Raw genomic sequence first — 22,668 nt, 5'->3', positions numbered from 1 at the left:
AGTTTCCTGTCCTATACAGTAGGCCATTATTAGTTATCTATGTTATATATAGCGGTGTGTATATGCCAATCCCAATCTTCCAATCCATCCGCCTCAACTTTCTGGTAACCATGTTTGTTTTCTGCTTCTGTAACTATTTCTGTCTTGCAGATTGTTCATTTGCACCCTTTAAAAAGAATATTCCACATATACCTAATATCATATATTTGTCTTCTCTGTTGGACTTACTTTACTCAGTCTATGTAAGTTTTAAAATCATTATGCTTAGTTCATTTTCTCACCTCACCTTTCAGAACTCTCTCAAATGCACTGGAATTTGAACTGGTATTTTTAAGAAAATTATACATTATGTTGGGAAGAACTGACATTTTAATCATCTTTCCAGCCAGGAACATGATATAACTCTTCATTTATAAGATCATATTTGACATTATTTAATGAAACATTATGATTTTCTTCATACTGATTCTGTACTTTTCTTATTGAATTCATTCCTATATATATATATCTTAAAACATTTTGAAACTAATTTGAATAGTTTAATTTTATCTTTGTCTCCTTCCTTGTGTTCTTTTCTCTGTATACATGTTTATGCTAAAGACAAATTAAAAAAAGAAGACCAATAGATATGGGGATTATAGAGACAGAACTAGGCATAAAGAAAAAATAAGAAGCTTTGGAAGCTGAGACGTCTATATTGATTATTTCAAAGTAAACTGGGGCAACACCAACGAAAAGACAAGCAAAGACGTTACATCTTATCCCTTACTCTATACCAAAATCATCCTGAACAGGAATATGTATGTACATCTTAATTCAATAATTTTTAACACTTTAACTGATAGGAAAAACACATGAACTTTAGCTTGTCTTAGTAAAACCACAGAAACAGCTTCAGCTTTCCATTTATACTCTCTGATTCAATGCTTAATAATATGAAAAAACTTCCCATGCAATAAAACAATCAAAGTTTCTACTTTATGATTCTAGAATTTCTTGTTTTTTGACATTTGGCTGGGGATAAAGGAGTGACGAGACTATGAACTACTGGGTCAGCCAAAAAGTTTGTTTGGGTTTTCCTGTAAGATGTTACAGAAAAACCTGAATGAATTCTCTGGCCAACCCAATAAATGCATTTTCTATTATTTATGAAAAAAAATCAAGTTCTGTGGAAAATGAGGACAAAGAAAACCTTATTAAATATAGAAATACTCTTCTCTTATACACTAAAATATACAGATTATTGTTGAAGAATAACTCAACCTTATACAGTGTCTAACATCATCAGCTTTATTAGTGTATAATTTGAAACATCCATTTTGATATGGCAAATTCAAAACAATTGAAATTTACAAGTGAAAACAAGCAAGCCTTAAGCCACAGTTGAGAGCCAAACAGCCACAATGGCAGAAAGGAATGGGTGCTGTTTGCTCTATGAATTATCAAATAACTACACAACTTTTTAAATTTTCAGAAACCTTTTTACATATCTCAATTTCAATCTTATCACCTTAAACTCTGGCTTTTCTCCTTAATACCACTGAAAAGAAACACTAAAAAGTCACGGATGACCTAAATGTTCACTTAAAGCTGATGGTCTTTGCACAGTCCTTTTTCTCCTCCTTTGCAGTATTTGATATTATTAACCACAGCTCTCTTGAACACCCTTTTTACTGGGCCTTCTATAGTGTACAGTTATCTCTTACCATCCTTTTTATATAGCTTGCTCTCACCCTTGTTCTTCCTTCTTTTGTCCCTTTCCTATCACAATTTTAAAAACTCACATGGGCTTTTTATTTCTATAATTTATCTTCATCTTTTGTATTTTTATTATCATTTCCCATAGAGACCACTGCAACAGTTATCTAACTGATCTTCTGCCTATTCCAAAAATGTTGACAAAAAACATTTTTCTTAAAATACGAAAGTGATTAAATAACTTTCCTGTTTAAAATCTTTCAGTGGCTTCCTATTACACTTTAGATCAGATCAGTCATTCAGTTGTGTCCGACTCTTTGGGACCCCATGAATTGCAGCACGCCAGGCCTCCCTGTCCATCATCAACTCCCGGAGTTCACCCAGACTCACGTCCATCGAGTCAGTGATGCCATCCAGCCATCTCATCCTCTGTCGTCCCCTTCTCCTCCTGCCCCCAATCCCTCCCACCATCAGAGTCTTTTCCAATGAGTCAACTCTTCGCATGAGGTGGCCAAAGTACTGGAGTTTCAGCTTTAGCATCATTCCTTCCAAAGAAATCCTAGGGCTGATCTCCTTCAGAATGGACTGGTTGGATCTCCTTGCAGTCCAAGGGACTCTCAAGAGTCTTCTCCATCACCACAGTTCAAAAGCATCAATTCTTTGGCACTCAGCCTTCTTCACAGTCCAACTCTCACATCCATACATGACCACAGGAAAAACCATAGCCTTGACTAGACAAACCTTTGTTGGCAAAGTAATGTCTCTGCTTTTGAATATGCTATCTAGGTTGGTCATAACTTTCCTTCCAAGGAGTAAGCGTCTTTTAATTTCATGGCTGCAGTCACCATCTGTAATGATTTTGGAGCCCAGAAAAATAAAGTCTGACACTGTTTCCACTGTTTCCCCATTTATTTCCCATGAAGTGCGGGGACCGGATGCCATGATCTTCGTTTTCAGAATGCTGAGCTTTAAGCCAACTTTTTCACTCTCCACTTTCACTTTCATCAAGAGGCTTTTGAGTTCCTCTTCACTTTCTGCCATAAGGGTGGTGTCATCTGCATATCTGAGGTGATTGATATTTCTCCTGGCAATCTTGATTCCAGCTTGTGTTTCTTCCAGTCCAGTGTTTTTCATGATTTACTCTGCATGTAAGTTAAATAAACAGGGTGACAATATACAGCCTTGATGAACTCCTTTTCCTATTTGGAACCAGTCTGTTTTTCAATGTCCAGTTCTAACTGTTGCTTCCTGATCTGCATATAGGTTTCTCAAGAGGCAGATAAGGTGGTCTGGTATTCCCATCTCTTTCAGAATTTTCCACAGTTTATTGTGATCCACACAGTCAAAGGCTTTGGCATAGTCAATAAAGCAGAAATAGATGCTTTTCTGGAACTCTCTTGCTTTTTCCATGATCGAGAGGATGTTGGCAATTTGATCTCTGGTTCCTCTGCCTTTTCTAAAATCAGCTTGAACATCAGGAAGTTCACAGTTCACATATTGCTGAAGCCTGGCTTGGAAAATTTTAAGCATTACTTTACTAGCGTGTGAGATGAGTGCAATTGTGCGGTAGTTTGAGCATTCTTTGGCATTGCCTTTCTTTGGGATTGCAATGAAAACTGACCTTTTCCAGTCCTGTGGCCACTGCTGAGTTGTCCAAATTTGCTGGCATATTGAGTGCAGCACTTTCACAGCATCATCTTTCAGGATTTGGAATAGCTGAACTGGAATTCCATCTCCTCCACTAGCTTTGTTCATAGTGATGCTTTTAAGGCCCACTTGACTTCACATTCCAGGATGTCTGGCTCTAGGTCAGTGATCACACCATCATGATTATCTGGGTCGTGAAGATCTTTTTTGTACAGTTCTTCTGTGTATTCTTGCCATCTCTTTTTAATATCTTCTGCTTCTGTTAGGTCCATACCATTTCTGTCCTTTATCGAGCCCATCTTTGCATGAACTGTTCCTTTGGTATCTCTGATTTTCTTGAAGAGATCCCTAGTCTTTCCCATTCTCTTGTTTTCCTCTATTTCTTTGCATTGATCGCTGAAGAAGGCTTTTTTTTTTTTTTTTTATTTTATTTTTAAACTTTACATAGTTATATTAGTTTTGCCAAATATCAAAATGAATCCGCCACAGGTATACATGTGTTCCCCATCCTGAACCCTCCTCCCTCCTCCCTCTCCACACCATCCCTCTGGGTCATCCCAGTGCACTAGCCCCAAGCATCCAGTATCGTGCATCGAACCTGGAACCTGGACTGGGATCTCGTTTCTTACATGATATTTTACATGTTTCAATGCCATTCTCCCAAATCATCCCACCCGCTCCCTCTCCCACAGAGTCCATAAGACTGTTCTATACATCAGTGTCTCTTTTGCTGTCTCGTACACCAGGTTATTGTTACCATCTTTGTAAATTCCATATATATGCGTTAGTATACTGTATTGGTGTTTTCCTTCTGGCTTACTTCACTCTGTATAATAGGCTCCAGTTTCATCCACCTCATTAGAACTGATTCCAATGCATTCTTTTTAATGGCTGAGTAATACTCCATTGTGTATGTGTACCATGGCTTTCTTATCCATTCATCTGCTGATGGACATCTAGGTTGCTTCCATGTCCTGGCTATTATAAACAGTGCTGCGATGAACACTGGGGTACACGTGTCTCTTTCCCTTCTGGTTTCCTCAGTGTGTATGCCCAGCAGTGGGATTGCTGGATCATAAGGCAGTTCTATTTCCAGTTTTTTAAGGAATCTCCACACTGTTCTCCATAGTGGCTGTACTAGTTTGCATTCCCACCAACAGTGTAAGAGGGTTCCCTTTTCTCCACACCCTCTCCAGCATTTATTATTTGTAGACTTTTGGATCGCAGCCATTCTGACTGGTGTGAAATGGTACCTCATAGTGGTTTTGATTTGCATTTCTCTGATAATGAGTGATGTTGAGCATCTTTTCATGTGTTTGTTAGCCATCTGTATGTCTTCTTTGGAGAAATGTCTATTTAGTTCTTTGGCCCATTTTTTGATTGGGTCATTTATTTTTCTGGAGTTGAGCTGTAGGAGTTGCTTGTATAATTTTGAGATTAGTTGTTTGTCAGTTGCTTCATTTGCTATTATTTTCTCCCATTCTGAAGGCTGTCTTTTCACCTTGCTAATAGTTTCCTTTGATGTGCAGAAGCTTTTAAGGTTAATTAGGTCCCATTTGTTTATTTTTGCTTTTATTTCCAATATTCTGGGAGGTGGGTCATAGAGGATCCTGCTGTGATGTATGTCAGAGAGAGTTTTGCCTATGTTCTCCTCTAGGAGTTTTATAGTTTCTGGTCTTACGTTTAGATCTTTAATCCATTTTGAGTTTATTTTTGTGTATGGTGTTAGAAAGTGTTCTAGTTTCATTCTTTTACAAGTGGTTGACCAGATTTCCCAGCACCACTTGTTAAAGAGATTGTCTTTAATCCATTGTATATTCTTGCCTCCTTTGCCAAAGATAAGGTGTCCAAATGTGCGTGGATTTATCTCTGGGCTTTCTATTTTGTTCCATTGGTCTATATTTCTGTCTTTGTGCCAGTACCATACTGTCTTGATAACTGTGGCTTTGTAGTAGAGCCTGAAGTCAGGTAGGTTGATTCCTCCAGTTCCATTCTTCTTTCTCAAGATCGCTTTGGCTATTCGAGGTTTTTTGTATTTCCATACAAATTGTGAAATTATTTGTTCTAGCTCTGTGAAGAATACTGTTGGTAGCTTGATAGGGATTGCATTGAATCTATAAATTGCTTTGGGTAGTATACTCATTTTCACTATATTGATTCTTCCGATCCATGAACATGGTATATTTCTCCATCTATTAGTGTCCTCTTTGATTTCTTTCACCAGTGTTTTATAGTTTTCTATATATAGGTCTTTAGTTTCTTTAGGTAGATATATTCCTAAGTATTTTATTCTTTCCGTTGCAATGGTGAATGGAATTGTTTCCTTAATTTCTCTTTCTGTTTTCTCATTATTAGGGTATAGGAATGCAAGGGATTTCTGTGTGTTGATTTTATATCCTGCAACTTTACTATAGTCATTGATTAGTTCTAGTAATTTTCTGGTGGAGTCTTTAGGGTTTTCTATGTAGAGGATCATGTCATCTGCAAATAGTGAGAGTTTTACGTCTTCTTTTCCAATTTGGATTCCTTTTATTTCTTTTTCTGCTCTGATTGCTATGGCCAAAACTTCCAAAACTATGTTGAATAGTAATGGTGAGAGTGGGCACCCTTGTCTTGTTCCTGACTTTAGAGGAAATGCTTTCAATTTTTCACCATTGAGGATAATGTTTGCTGTGGGTTTGTCATACATAGCTTTTATTATGTTGAGGTATGTTCCTTCTATTCCTGCTTTCTGGAGAGTTTTTATCATAAATGGGTGTTGAATTTTGTCAAAGGCTTTCTCTGCATCTATTGAGATAATCATATGGTTTTTATTTTTCAATTTGTTAATGTGGTGTATTACATTGATTGATTTGCGGATATTGAAGAATCCTTGCATCCTTGGGATAAAGCCCACTTGGTCATGGTGTATGATCTTTTTAATGTGTTGTTGGATTCTGATTGCTAGAATTTTGTTAAGGATTTTTGCATCTATGTTCATCAGTGATATTGGCCTGTAGTTTGCTTTTTTTATGGGATCTTTGTCAGGTTTTGGTATTAGGGTGATGGTGGCCTCATAGAATGAGTTTGGAAGTTTACCTTCCTCTGCAATTTTTTGGAAGAGTTTGAGCAGAATAGGTGTTAGCCCTTCTCTAAATTTTTGGTAGAATTCAGCTGTGAAGCCGTCTGGACCTGGGCTTTTGTTTGCTGGAAGATTTTTGATTACAGTTTCAATTTCCGTGCTTGTGATGGGTCTGTTAAGATTTTCTATTTCTTCCTGGTCGAGTTTTGGAAAGTTGTACTTTTCTAAGAATTGGTCCATTTCTTCCACGTTGTCCATTTTATTGGCATATAATTGTTGATAGTAGTCTCTTATGATCCTTTGTATTTCTGTGTTGTCTGTTGTGATCTATCCATTTTCGTTTCTAATTTTATTGTTCTGATTTTTCTCCCTTTGTTTCTTGATGAGTCTGGCTAATGGTTTGTCAATTTTATTTATCCTTTCAAAGAACCAGCTTTTGGTTTTGTTGATTTTTGCTATGGTCTCTTTTGTTTCTTTTGCATTTATTTCTGCTCTAATTTTTAAGATTTCTTTCCTTCTACTAACCCTGGGGTTCTTCATTTCTTCCTTTTCTAGTTGCTTTAGGTGTAGAGTTAGGTTATTTATTTGACTTTTTTCTTGTTTCTTGAGGTGTGCCTGTATTGCTATGAACTTTCCCCTTAGGACTGCTTTTACCGTGTCCCACAGGTTTTGGGTTGTTGTGTTTTCATTTTCATTCGTTTCTATGCAAATTTTGATTTCTTTTTTGATTTCTTCTGTGATTTGGTGGTTATTCAGCAGCGTGTTGTTCAGCCTCCATATGTTGGAATTTTTGGCTTTCTTATCTCTTCTTGCTATTCTTTGGAACTCTGCATTCAGATGTTTATATCTTTCCTTTTCTCCTTTGCTTTTCGCTTCTCTTCCTTTCACAGCTATTTGTAAGGCCTCCCCAGACAGCCATTTTGCTTTTTTGCATTTCTTTTCCATGGGGATGGACTTGATCTCTGTCTCCTGTACAATGTCACGAACCTCATTCCATAGTTCATCAGGCACTCTATCTATCAGATCTAGGCCCTTAAATCTATCTCTCACTGCCACTGTATAATCATAAGGGATTTAATTTAGGTCATACCTGAATGGTTTAGTGGTTTTCCCTACTTTCTTCAATTTCAGTCTGAATTTGGCAATAAGGAGTTCACGGTCTGAACCACAGTCAGCTCCTGGTCTTGTTTTTGCTGACTGTATAGAGCTTCTCCATCTTTGGCTGCAAAGAATATAATCAATCTGATTTCGGTGTTGACCATCTGGTGATGTTCATGTATAGAGTCTTCTCTTGTGTTGTTGGAAAAGGGTGTTTGTTATGACCAGTGCATTTTCTTGGCAAAACTCTATTAGTCTTTGCCCTGCTTCATTCCGTATTCCAAGGCCAAATTTGCCTATTACACTTACAAACTAAATAAATCCACTTATGAACTTAAATATTCTACATCATCAGGCCTCTGCCTCTATCTCATCTAGTACCGCTGACCCACAGTGCTATAGCTATTGCAGCTTCTGGAATATAACAATATCATTCATGCTACAGGCACTCTGCAGTTACCATTTCCTCTATCCAGACAGCTGTTTTCTTCTAAAGGCTAGCCCCCATATCCTTTAGATTCCTGGCTCATGGATGGCATCCTTAGAATCTCCTTTTGAGATTCAATCTAACAATGGACACCTTCTTATTATCACCTAGCATAGGTACTTATTAACTTTTGAAATTATTCTGACCACTTAGTTTTGGTCTACCATCCCCACTTGAAATGTAAGCTCCATGTGGGCAGTGAGCTGTCTCTGCTTAAGACTACACTCGCAATGCTTAGTATAACAGCACATAAGAGATGGTCAACAAATATGTTTATATTATAACTGAATTAATGACTCACTACCTGAAGAATTCCACTTATCCATGTTACGTCAGCCTCAACTGGATCACAGAATTCTAACCTTCAATGACCACAGAAGTTTATCTAATCAACAAGACTTTTCTTAATAAATGAAGAAGCTAAGACCCAGAGAAGTTAAATAACTTAGCTATGGCCCTGTTTTTGCCTGATTACCTGTTATCTAGACCTTCACATTACACTAAAAAATTTAACCAGCAATTTGATTTTGCTGTAGAATACACATATATCCCCACAAACTACCATCTCTTAAAAACACTGCAAAGTAGTCTTATAGAAGTTGTGACTTATTATTATTTTTCTTTTCCATTATGGTTTGTTATACAATATTGAATATATTAACAGTTCCCTGTGCTATACAATAGGACCTTGTTGTTTATCCATTCTATATACATTTGGGATTCCCTGGTGGCTCCGACGGTAAAGAGTCTGCCTGTAATGCAGAAGACCAGAGTTTGATCCCTGGATCGGGAAGATCCCCTGGAGAAGGAAATGGCAACCCACTCCTGTATTCCTGCCTGGAAAATCCCATGGTCGGAGGAGCCTGGTGGGCTACAGTCCATGGGGTCGCAAAGAGTTGGACACGACTGAGTGACTTCACCTTTATACAGTCGTCTGCATCTGCTAGTCCCAAATTCCCAATTCAACCCCTTGCCCTATCAGCAACCACAAGTCTGTTCTCTATGTCTATGAGTCCATTTCTGTTTCACAGATAAGTTCATGTGTGTCATATTTTAGATTCCATGTATAAGTGGTATCATAAGGTATTTGTTTTCTTCTTTCTGACTGATAATCTCTAGGTCCATCTGTGTAGCTGCAAATGACATTCATTCTTTTTTATGGCTGAGTAGTATTCCACTGTACATATGCACCACATCTTTTTCATCCATTCATCTGTTGATGAACATTAAGGTTGTTTCTACATCTTGGCTACTGGAAATAGTGTTGCTATGCACTCAGGGGTGCATTTTATCTTTTATACTGATAATTTTGTTTGGACATATAGCAGTTATAATTTAAACTTCTATTGGTAGTCTTTGATAACTGTTTTGAAAAAATTTTAGTCCTATATTTGCAACTGCTAACTAGACTTTCACCCACTAGAATACCTATCAAACTTCACTTACCTAAAGTACAACTTAACTTCTAATTAGTCTTAAGAAAATAAGTTACTATGGCATTTCATTATATGAAATACAGCAATATGGTAGCTCAGAATATTGATTTGGATGTCATTCCATACCAAAGCTTATATGTGGTACAGCATGCATATGGACAAATGTATGAAAAAAAGTTGAATCAGGATTTTAAAATAGTTCTGCACTTGTTATGAATAAATTCTCCAGCCTTGCCTTTCCATATTCAACCATGCCCTAAAATTGTGGTTGATTTAAAAATTTTCCCCCATTTTACAATCTGCTTTTCTAGTTAAAATCCAACAAAATCAAACCAAACCAAACCAACTGGCTGAAAGTTAAATCCAATGTCAACTAAACTTAAACCACAAAGAAAATCTAATACTAAGATATAGTTATTTAAAGAAGGCAGATTCATCTAGAACACCCTGATGACTAACAGTCATGGTAATTATTTTCTGAATGACATGTTTTATATATTTAAATGAGAGTAAAAAGTTAACAATACCAAGGACTTTCCTGGTGGTCCGGTGGTTAAGAATTAGCATTACTGCTTGGAAACAACACTAAGGGATGGTCACTATTAAGTATAGGAAATCTATTGCAGGTAATGGCTAATTCTGCTCTTATGTACCAGAGAGCTGAACCACACAGAAAAGTAGGGAAAAAAAAGAACAGAATCAACAGTAAACTATTTCATTTATACTCATAATATCTATTTAAGAAAATAAGAAAAAGAATCTATGTTTTAAAGAAAGGTAATCTAAGGAACAGAAAAAAGACGATATAAGTAACAAAGGATAGTTAGATATCTGAATCTGTTTCTTTCAATTCTAAAGTTCATTACAACTCTCACTTACATTAAGGTATCATCTCCATTCTAGGAATTCATATAGATTACATGAAACAGTCATTTTTTACACTACTATTGTGGGGAAAACCACTAGGCAATTCAAGTATGACTTAAATCAAATCTCTTATTATTATATAGCGTAGGTAACAAATAGAGTCAAATGATTAGACCTGGTAGGCAGAGTGCCTGAAGAACTATGGACAGAGGTCTGTAACACTGTACAGGAGGCAGTGACCAAAACCATCCCAAAGAAAAAGAAATGCAAGAAGGTGAAGTATCCAACATCCACTGAATCATAGAAAAAGCAAGGGAATTCCAGAAAAACATTTACTTATGCTTCACTGACCATGCTAAATCCTTTGACTATGTGGATCACAACAAACTGTGGAAAATTCTTAAAGAGATGGGGATACCAGACCACCTTACCTGCCTCCTGGGAAACCTGTTTGCAGGCCAAGAAGCAACAGTTAGAATTGGACATGGAACAAAGGACTGGCTTCAAATTAGGAAAGGAGCACATCAAGGCTGTATATCGTCACCCTGCTTATTTAACTTACATGCAGAGTACATCATGAGAAATGCCAGGCTGGATGAAGCACAAGCTGGAATCAAGATTGTCAGGAAAAATATCAATAACTTTAGATATCCAGATGTCCCCAACCTTATGGCAGAAAGTGAAGAGGAACTAAAGAGCCTCTTGATGAAAGTGAAAGAGGAGAGTGAAAAAGCTGACTTAAAACTCAACATTCCAAAAACTAAGGTCATGGCAACTGGTCCCATCACTTCATGACAAATAGACGGGGAAACAATGGAAACAGTGACAGACTCCAAAATCAGTGCGGACTGTGGCTGCAGCCATGAAATCATAAGACACTTGCTTCTTGGAAGAAAAGCTATGACAAACCTAGACAGTGTATTAAAAAGCAGAGACATCAGTTTGCTGACAAAGGTCTGTCTAGTCAAAGCTATGGTTTTTCCAGTAGTCATGTATGGATGTGAGAGTTGGACTATAAAGGCTGAGCACTGAAGAACTGATGCTGTTGAATTGTGGACTAGAGAAGACTCTTGAGAGTCCCTTGGACAGCAGGGAGATCAAACCAGTCAATCCTAAAGGAAATCAGTCCTGAATATTCATTGGAAGGACTAAAGCTGAAACTGAAGCTCCAAAGCTTGGGCCACCTGATTCAACAAGTGGACTCACTGGAAAAGACCCTGATACTGGGAAAGATTGAGGGCAGGAGGAGAAGGGGGTGACAGAGGATGAGATGGTTATATAGCATCACCAACTCAATGACATGAGTTTGAGCAAACTTCGGGAGATGATGAAGGACAGGGAAGCCTGGTGTGCTGTAGTCCACAGGGTTGCGAAGAGTCAGATATGACTTACTGACTGAACAATATAATGGGCTAGACTGAAAAACAAGCTATACAGAAGAGGCACTGCTAGCTTTACAGAGCTAATATTCATATAAGCTTTTAGAAGATGAATGTTTTATTAAGTATACATATCCAGTCTGCTGTTCATGTTATTACACAAAGTGTAACATTAAGATGCATACTTCAGAAATGATCAGTATAGCAATTATTTCTCCGTATTTCTTCTTTTTCTTAATATTTATTTATTTGGCTGTGCTGGGTCTCAGTTGCAGCATGTGAACTCTTAGGTGCAGCATATGAGGTCTTGTTCCCCTATGAGGGATCAAACCCAGGCCTCCTGCACTGGGAGTGTGGAGTCTTAGCCACTGGACCACCAGGGAAGTTCCCTCCCTATTTCTTGAACAGCTAAGTAAGTGACTTTATTGTTGGTTTCCTAATTTTAATGTTAAGAATATATATAACGAAAGATGGGATGATTGTGGTGTAATTAAACCTTGTATGTGAAAGATCAAGTACTTATATACAGCAAAAAGACTCTGGATGAACCATTTTTTTTCTTTTTACTTTAAGTACATCAGTATTTTGTAGCTGAAATCAGCATAAAGAAAACCTTGAATGCTCCATGATGTTTACAGGGTTTTAAAAACTTGTAGGACATGCATGATTGTAGTCCTAATATAGAAAGATGTTAGATACTATTAAGACACCTTTGCTTGTTACAGGAAACAAACTGTTCTTTTTGAAAAAAAGATACACAGATATACTTGCATATACTCATTTTTAAGAAGTCATTTATACAGGATGGTATGATTATTAATATCAACCCAAAACAATATGTAAATCAACTTATCAAAATACTGTACCTTCCTCTCCTTGAACAGGTTCTTCTAATAGCAATTCTGTCATACATTCCCAGTCTTTCAACAGTTCTTGAGAGCTCTCCCACAAACTGTCCACCAAGTAGGCAGCATGTTCATGTAACTAAAAATAACAAATCAAATGTGACTGAAGAATATTTAATGAAGAAACTACTACTAATATATTGAGTTATTCAGCCATTTTGTTTATAATTAAAACTGCTGACAATGTTTTCAAGAGCCACTTAGAGAATACACACACACACATGCTTTCTACTACTGATAATGGGGATACAATATATAGACTCAATCAATTTTTTAAAACAATAGTAAGGTTAAGATCTCCTAGTCCAACGGCATGATCTTTAATGAGTAAACTGAGAGGACAACTAGTTAACAGAATTCCTGAAGTTACATTTGGATTTATGCCACTATTCATTACTTTTGGTTTGTCTCTCTCTATAACAACCTTTAAAAAAAAAAATCAAGTACTTTCTCCCATAATTTCATTTGAAACATTGGTACCAGACTTACTTTTTATCTCTGTTTTCTTGGTAAAGGTCAAAATGTAAGTTACTCCATATCTCTGCTTTTCCCCTCTCATTTCCACTTAATTCAATGAATCTGTCATTTCACCACACCGTCACATTTTGCTGCTTATTACTTGACTATTTTCTTTGGAATCCTTGTTCCCACAGTAAACAAATGCTCTCAAGTTCCTCATCAAACATTTCATGCTCAACTCTTTTCTGCTTGTCAGTCACTAAACTGTGAAGAATATTAATCTCTTTATATAAAAGTTCTTTAGAAAAGGTAAGTAGAGGTGTTGTCCATGTTCTAGTTTCCGCTACTTAAAATTAACTTCTCTATCCTTGTATGAAAGTTCTACTACCTTTGAGTCTCATAACAACCACCTTCTAGATCAGCATTTCTCAAACTTTAGGACTGCAACCCATTCACTGGCTGTTAATATAATTTAATGTGTTGAGATCCAAGTTTTAAAAAAAGGAAACAGTAAAAAAGAGCGTATAGCACATAGAATGTTAAATACTATTTTAAATATCAGTCATATGTTCTTGTATTTGTGAGCAAAAATAGTTTTACATTATGAGGAGGGGTCTGAAAATGTGAAAGTCACCTTAGTAGACCTAATGGTTATCTACTGATATCTTGGTACATTTTGCAGGTGAGTTGCTTTTCTTCCTCATTCCTAATTCTATCGTTATGCTTAACTTCTATGTAAATTTTGATGACCTATTTAAAGCTCTGCCTCATTTCACCTCTTGAATTCTATACTTCATTTCCATTGCATTTTATTTTATTTTTTTAAATTTAATTTTATTTTTTAACTTTACAATATTGTATTGGTTTTGCCATATATCAAAATGAATCCACCACAGGTATACATGTGTTCCCCATCCTGAACCCTCCTCCCTCCTCCCTCTCCATACCATCCCTCTGGGTTGTCCCAGTGCACCAGCCCCAAACATCCAGTATTGTGCACCGAATCTGGACTGGCAACTCGTTTCATATATGATATTATACATGTTTCAATGCCATTCACCTAAATCATCCCACCCTCTCCCTCTCCCACAGAGTCCAAAAGACTGTTCTACACATCAGTGTCTCTTTTGCTGTCTCGTATACAAGGTTATTGTTACCATCTTTCTAAATTCCATACATATGCGTTAGTATACTGTATTGGTGTTTTTCTTTTTGGCTTACTTCACTCTGTATAATAGGCTCCAGTTTCATCCACCTCATTAGAACTGATTCAAATGTATTCTTTTTAATGGCTGAGTAATACTCCATTGTGTATATGTACCACGGCTTTCTTATCCATTCATCTGCTGACGGACATCTACGTTGCTTTCATGTCCTGGCTATTATAAACAGTGCTGCGATGATTGGGGTACACATGTCTCTTTCCCTTCTGGTTTCCTCAGCGTGTATGCCCAGCAGTGGGATTGCTGGATCATAAGGCAGTTCTATTTCCAGTTTTTTAAGGAATCTCCACACTGTTCTCCATAGTGGCTGTACTAGTTTGCATTCCCACCAACAGCTCAATTCCAGAAAAATAAATGACCCAATCAAAAAATGGGCCAAAGAACTAAATAAGACATTTCTCCAAAGAAGACATACAGATGGCTAACAAACACATGAAAAGATGCTCAGCATCACTCATTATCAGAGAAATGCAAATCAAAACCACAATGAGGTACTATTTCACGCCAGTCAGAATGGCTGTGATCCAAAAGTCTACAAGCAATAAATGCTGGAGAGGGTGTGGAGAAACGGGAACCCTCTTACACTGTTGGTGGGAATCCACCGCATTTTAAATCTCACGTTCTGTTTTCTGAAATGCCTCAGGAAACTACGTACACACTCATGCACACTCAACATCCACAGTTTCCCAGTGTTTTTCGTCAAAGCCAGAGTAGATAATACTGATTAGCATCTCTGTTCAGAAAGAAGATGGGGGAAGGTTTGCAGCCAGATATAGTCAAACTTTCTAAATCACATATCCTAGGAAAATATCTCTAGACTATCAGTAACATCATTCCAACAGAGACAGGCACAAGTACGGTGCACAACCTGGTATCAAAAATGAAAATTAGCAGAAAATAGAAAAAACAATAGTTTTTTGTTTTTTTTTTTTCTAAATAGGCTACTAAGCCTATGCTGAAATGGAGTTACTATTTAGTGGGTATAGAGTTTCAATATAGGGAAGATTTTGAAAAAGTTCTAGAGATTGATGGTAGTGACACCTGGACATCCATGTGAATGTACTTAATGCCAATGAACAAGTACACTTACTAGTAGCTAAAATGGTAAACTGTTTCACCAAAATTTAAAAAAATGCTTAGTAAACTTGACTTTATGCTTGACATACTTAACCATATCTATAGAATAGGTATAAAAAGTTCACAATTATATTTTTGGCAGATTATATCTTCTATACATATCCTCCCTATCCCTTTTAGTTCTGAATTCTGGACTTATATATGACATTGCCCCTTCAGCTTTTTATAAGCATTTGTTAATTACATCCAGTATTTATCCAGTTCACTTTCTGTGTTAAATTTTTGATTAAGGTATATTTGTAAACATTTAATCTCTTTATTTCAACCCTATATGATAACCTGCCTTTTAAATAAAGCATGTTAGTCCATTTACATTTACTGAGATTACAGATGTTGGCATCTGCTTCCCCTGTGCTCTACTAATGACATTTTTTAAAATATGTGCTTCCTGCAGAGTTTTTTTCCTAACTTGTTTTTTCCATCACCATGATCACCAAAATTTAAAAATTTTATTTGCCTTAAGCATAACAGCCATATTGTTTAGCTTGATTCCTAGACTTATCTGTTCACCAATATTTCTTATATTCCTTATTTTCCTGTTATTGCATCAATTTTTCAGTTTGCTAAAAAAATTTCCTCAAGTAATACTTTGCATATAGGATACAAAGGTAGTAAACATTTAAACTACATATCCTTTGTTTAGTTTCTCCCCACTTCATTCTCTGTTTTCTTTAGAGTTTCTACTAGGTAACATAATAAAATGTCTTAATCTGTACCCCCTATTTCTTAATTTCTCTCTCATACTTTTAATTTCTTTCCTCCTTTGGAAAAAATTTTTTCCTTCCTGGAAAAAAATCCCTTCATCTACAGCCAATCCTTGGTTATGTCAATTCAGGTCATTTAATGATCCACCTTTCCCCCACATTTTGAAAATCATGTTAATTTCTAAGAACTCTCTTCTTTCATAATTACTTCTTGTTGTATTTGGGGGCATTAATAAAAAATTTTCGTATGTCAGGCCTTGTGCTTCTTTTCCATGGTATTTTATTTTCAGGTTCCAGAGTTTCTTGGGTACCAGCATGCATACATATATATATATATATATATATATATACACATATATCAATGAGCCCAGACTGAAGAATGTTAGTAGCTAGAATGCTTTTCTTGAGTCTGATTGCAAGGTCCTTGCTTCCTTGGTTGTGAAGAAAGTGGAAAGGGGGGATATATAGGCAGGCAGGCTAACTGTAGGTATGCACTTTGTATTTTGAGTGCATAAGTTCCCTGTCTCTACAGGTACCTATAAATTATTGGGGTATTTATTCACAATTTTGCTTCTTAGCCTTATGTCTATATCCCAATGCCTGGACCAGCATTTCTAAAGTGAAGAATAAGCTCCACTAAAGGGCAGTCACTTAATTATTACTGATAGCTTACTCCTTTCACCAGCCTTTGTTGCTCTCTCGTCTTTAACGTTTTTCAGATTTCTACTAAAAAAGTCTCAAAAAAATTTTCCCCCTATTTTTGTCTTCTGTGAGGGTATGGGTTACTTAACTCTATTGGAATGAATTAATAATCATTTACTTTGCATTGTTCTGTCAACTGGTAATGTCTCAATTCATTTTGACATTTTTAGCCTGAGGTTTTCAGTTGGATGAGTTGTTGGCACAATTCAAGGCTTTAAATACTGTGATTCCCCTAGTATTGGCATTTTTAAGGATGATTTTGCCTTAAATGACAGCATATTAAAATTTAACTCAGAAATGTTGTCATTGTTCTAGAAATTTTTTGTGTGTATATTCTCAATATAGATGTTAATGTCTTGGACCATTTCCTCTTTCTGACTGTAAGGTGGTGGCTTAGTAAATGCATTCTGTTAACACTAACAACCTCTTGTTTCAAACTCAATGTGTACACCAGCAGGGCAAGATAATATGTTGGCCCATTTTCTTATTAAAAATTTTAAGTTCAAGAGTATTAGCAACAACAATCAGTACAACATAGTCTGTCAGGAACTGGCTTGACATAATATTCATGATACCATCTTCCTGTCTTGGGGAATCTGTGATGGCCACATAACTTGCTACTCTCAAACCTCAACAAGAATACCAGGTAGACAGAGCCATGTTTGAGAAAAAAAAAATTTTTTTTTAATGTGGCCAATAGGGTAAAAGGTTACAGTAGTCTTTCAGACAATTCATACCAAGGGTTTTCTATTGTAAGTGAAAGATGAAGCTATTAAGAAGAAAGGTCTTGAGGCATTCTCAATGGCCATAAAAAAGCCCTGGGATTAAAAAGGATCTGGAAACCTAACAATGAAACAAAAATTTACTTTCTAAAAACAGTTTTTGGTATCATAGTTTTATAAAACAGCATGAAAATCAGGTTGTGCAAGCATTCTTTGTATTCCTTTGAAACAGATGAACAAAAAAGGTTGCTCATTAATGGATAAAGAGTCACTGTACAGCAAATAATCAGAATTATATTAGATACATAAATTAAAATCACATTTATGTGGGGGTGAATTTTACCCTGCTATATCTAAGCATAATTTATTTTATAGAGTTTCCTCTAATCTTGTATATAACAAACTAATTTCATTTTCCTGGTGACTTTAATTAAAATTTTCTCAGTGTGTTCCTACTTGTCTTTAATTGGTTTCAAGGTTATTCATAAATATTGTACCTCATGTCAAATAGTTAACTCTTCTGTCAAACAGTTAATACTCTAAAGGAGCTCACAGTATAAAGGAATCTTACACTTATTCCTTTTATGAAAAATCACTTACAGTGCAAATAACCATTCTAAATAATTAAGCCTAAATTTGTAAATACTCTTATACTGGGTTTATTCTCTGCTGAAACAGAGTCAGCTTTGGTAATCCTGAAGAACACATTAAAAAAAATAAAACCAAGAAAAAGTTATTCTGGGGGGGATTTCCTGGTTGTTATATTCATAATATATCTGTTAACTTTCTGTCTTAAATGACTGCCATAATTGGCCTTATCATTCTAAATGCCTAGAAGTACAGTTACAATACTTCTAGATTGTCCGGAAATGTTCTGGGTTATGATTAACTGCTTTGGAATAATTATTAACAGCATCATCACTCTGAAAAGTATCAGTTTCAAAAGTTTGTATAGTAAGTATCATGGTCACACAACCTACAGGGAAATCTGGACTTATCATACACAAGTACCATTTTTCCTACTATTTGGCATGTATTTCAAACAACAACGACAATCTCAAATACACTAGGTATTTTTTCACTTGAAACCAATGACTGCTAAAAAAGTTGTGATGGCTTAAAAATGCCACTTTTTGGTACAAAAAGAAAGAAAAACTAATTTAGGTAGATATCTTAATCTTGATTATTTCACCTATAATTCATATATAAAAGAGGAAGACCCTATGGACTGCAAACCTCTTTCAATTCAATATTTTACAATTCTATTATTAAAATGTTACTACTTAACATCCCAGGAAATTCCAGGGACAGAGGAGCCTGGTGGGTTACAGTCTATAGGGTTGCGAAGAGTTGGACAGGGCTTAGCAAGTAAAGAACAACATCATCATCCCAGTAAAACAAAGGAATAGGAAAGATAATCAGTTCAGTCAATTCTAGGTAACTGGTTGATAATTCAACTATAAGCTAGACTTATTCTACTTTTATGATTTCTAAGGTTTCTTTCAACTCAACTTTTTATGAGCCTATGACTAAAATATTACTAAAACACACATTATAGCAAAACCAGAGGAATTCAGAATAAGGTATAATCAGAATCCCACCATATTACAAGAATATGGGTTTAATAAGCATTCAACTCCAGGTGTACACTAGTATTACAAAATAAGAAGAGAGATTTTAATAAACAATGCTTCCTATAAAACAGGAGACCATAAACACCAATATTATGATCATGAATCAACTAGAAACCCTTAACTACAATTTGCAGTTGTTTTTGCAGCTGACAAGAATATCACAGAAGACAACTGGGAAATATATTTTAATGTTCTTGTAACGTTTTAGTAAAGAGCAGCAAACACATAAAACAGTAATACCATTTCAAAAATAGAGCAGTAATACACTTCACAAATTACTGCTATGAATAGAGGATGAAACTGTAAAACTAAGTACTTACAGCTTTTAATATACCAAAAAAGTAAAGTCCTTGGACTTTCAGAGATCCAAAACATTTTATTTCACTTAATAATCAAGTTCAACTAATCTGATCATATTTCCCAAACTTTTCAGCAGTTTAATAGTATATATGTATCTCATTCCTACCAATTTTTGATACTACCGTTACTATTAAAGTCAAAATTTTAAATAGGACTTGATTGTTGCAAAATACTTTTAACCTCATTTCTTTAAAACCTAAAGGGTTAAGAGTTTAATTTGAATAGTCTATCACAGGTGTGATATTTGCTGAGTATTTAGTGTTTTACCTTAAACATTCACAAGCATCTATATTTTACTCCATAATAATATCCACACTTGCTTTGTTAAGAAAATAATGCTTTGGACTCTTGCTATCCAAGTGGTTCCTGGACTTCTGGTCCAGAAGCATAAACAAAAAGTAGCATCTCAGATTCCAACTCAAAGGTAACTGAATTAGAACTGGCATTTTAAGAAGATCCCCACAAAATCTGTATACATATTTAATACACTGTTCTTAAACACATCCCTTACACAAATGCAACTCTCCAGCTGGTTTCATTTTGACTATATTCTTTCTCTGTTCCCAACTCACTTAAAAAATATCAGCAATTCCTTCACTTTTCTGGTTCTGCTTTGCCCTAACCCCACTCTTTCCACTAATCCTTACATCTCTGTCTGATCTTAATTTTTTTATAGACCACCTGTTTGTCTCTCAATTCCTCATTTCTACAGAGTATCTCCAGCACGTTCAAACTTGAGCAGTCATACAGTCTCTTACGTTTCTCTTATTCCTAGACATTCCCATACAAACACATGTATACCTGTGGCGGATTCATTTTGATATTTGGCAAAACTAATACAATTATGTAAAGTTTAAAAATAAAATAAAATTGGGGAAAAAAAAAAAAAACCCAAAAATACTCTTTCTCCAAGTAAAGTTCAGGGTCCTAGATTTCTAGATTTTTGCTACCTTTATTTGGAACTCTATTCCCACTCATTTCTAAGCCAACAAGTTTTTTCATTCAGGTATAAGTTTGCTATCCCCCCATGTTATACCAGCAGTTGGAAATACAGTTCTAACATTAAAGAACATTTAAATGGGCAAACTAAAGTTCACATGTGCAAACAGATTCTGATAGATAATATGTTACAGATGTTAACTGTTTGATAAATTGACATGGAAATGCTGCAGAAGCTTGCATAACTACTAATTTACATTCAAATTCATATTTTGCCTTAAATAACAACTTTCAAACAAGATAGAACCAGTGGTTTTGACAGCTTGAAAATGTTCATATACTGTTTCAATAATATAATTTTTCTTTTTATTTTGGCCATACCACACAGCTTGTAGGATCTTAGTTTTCTGACTAGGGATCAAACCTGGGCCCTCTGCAGGGAATTCCCTGGTGAACTGCTGGATCACCAGGGAATTCCCTAAATAATGTAATTTAAAAGCTACAGGTGAAAAGCTACAAGAAAAACAAAAAGTAACAAAAAGAGTATGCTGTATTGCAATGAAGTACTATAAAACTTTAAAAACTGCTAACCTATATTCAGTGTTAATCCATATCTGCACACATATTCCCAAAAAAGGTAGTGTACTGATCCCATTATCATGGAATCAAATCTATGGAGCTAAGGAATTTCCTGGTGGTCCAACGGTTAGGACATGGGCTTTCACTCAGGGAACTAACATCCCACAAGTTGTGCAGCACAGCCAAAAAATTTAAAATATCCATGAAGGCAACTTTGTAAGAAACAGTCTTGTCTTTATTTGATTAAAAAAAAATCACTAATTACAATGATTAAATGATAATTTTACTTAAAATGTAATCTAATACAACAAAATAAATAGCTATGTTAAAAATTTACCTCACTTTCAAGAAAGAAAAGGACAAGCATCCTAATAAGGTTCCCATTCGGACTGTTTCTCCCCCTTCTCTTTGCTAATGCTTCTTCTGCTTGTGGGTCATGTCTGCTAAACAATCTGGAAATAAGTAACAAAACAAGAATATTACAAATTTACATGGATATGAATTTAAGTCTTCTCCTTCAGTATATAAATTTCAGTGTTGAGACTAAAAAACAGACTAAGTGTATGTGGATGTACATTTGGTAAAAAAACAAACAAAAAAACCAAACTTGATCATGGAATTCTGAGTCTACTCTACAGTTTACTTAACAGATTTTAAAAGATCACAATATTAAATGGTAGGAAAATGCTAAAAAAGATTAGCTTTTTCAAAAGTTCTCCAACTGAGTATTTCCAGGGCAGGGGAATAAAAGATGCTTATGAGGCGAAGCTTTTGTTTACATAGGAATTGACTCCATTTTCTTAAAGAAATAAAATATAATGGAGGCTTACATTGGTAGATATTTATATGAAATGTTAAATTTAAAAAATTTTAGCAAATGTTTCAAACTTAGACAAATACAATACAGATAAAATTACATATATCCAAGGGCTCTTTCTGATTCCAGTGTTGCCGTTAATGGCCTCCATTCTGCAGATAATGAACCTTTTTAAATCTATCTTTTCTTTGAAACTGCAGAAGCAATACATTCTTTCTAAACATACAGAAACAATAAATTCTTTCTAAAATTCCTTTTGAAAAGTTAAAAAAGAGACTAACTAGAATATAATAAAACAAAAAGAAAGGGAAATTAAGACTACAATATACCCTTGATATTTGCGACAGATAACACCTCAAGATAAATATGGAAATAGCACTATTCTATATTAGCCAATGAGTCAAAGTCACATCTTACTGTAAAAGCCATGCCTGAAAATTCTGACTTCTTCACTTTCATTAGCAGCATGCACTACTAGCCAGCTTCCTTCTTAAATAAAGATTTTTTTTTACACAGACATAGCTCTTTCTTGTTTTGAGAGGTATCACTGAGTAAAGAGGGGCTTCCTCAATGGCTCAGCTAGTAAAGAATCCACCTGCAATGCAGTAGACACAGGAGATCAGGTTCGATCCCTGGGTCGGAAAGATCCCCTGGAGGAGGAAACAGAAAACCACTCCAGTGTTCTTGTCTGGAAAATCTCATAGACAGAGGAACTTGGCAGGCTGCAGTCCAAAGAGCTGGACACGACTGAGTGGCTAAGCACACTGGATGTGTGGCACCTCCTTGTGCTTTGCTGACTCCTATGACAGCTGAG

The 22,668-nt window shown here is 35.7% G+C and overlaps 1 protein-coding gene across 3 annotated transcripts in view; it reads right to left on the bottom strand.

The window, feature by feature from the left end:
* The window catches only part of STAG1 (STAG1 cohesin complex component), a 499,240-nt gene that overhangs the window by 73,329 nt on the left and 403,243 nt on the right, over positions 1 to 22,668 (bottom strand). For all 3 annotated transcript variants that reach the window (XM_061427678.1, XM_061427685.1, XM_061427693.1), the window contains 2 exons: positions 21,375 to 21,489; positions 12,540 to 12,657 (listed from right to left, as the gene is read on the bottom strand). In XM_061427678.1, coding sequence (XP_061283662.1) covers positions 12,540 to 12,657; positions 21,375 to 21,489 — 233 coding nt within the window. The remainder of the gene's footprint in view (positions 1 to 12,539; positions 12,658 to 21,374; positions 21,490 to 22,668) is intronic.

The sequence above is a fragment of the Bos javanicus genome, chromosome 1 (assembly GCF_032452875.1).
Source record: "Bos javanicus breed banteng chromosome 1, ARS-OSU_banteng_1.0, whole genome shotgun sequence".
Taxonomy (NCBI): Eukaryota; Metazoa; Chordata; class Mammalia; order Artiodactyla; family Bovidae; genus Bos; species Bos javanicus.
The sequence above is the reverse complement of the archived record's forward strand: the minus strand, read 5'-3'. Positions and strand labels throughout refer to the sequence as shown.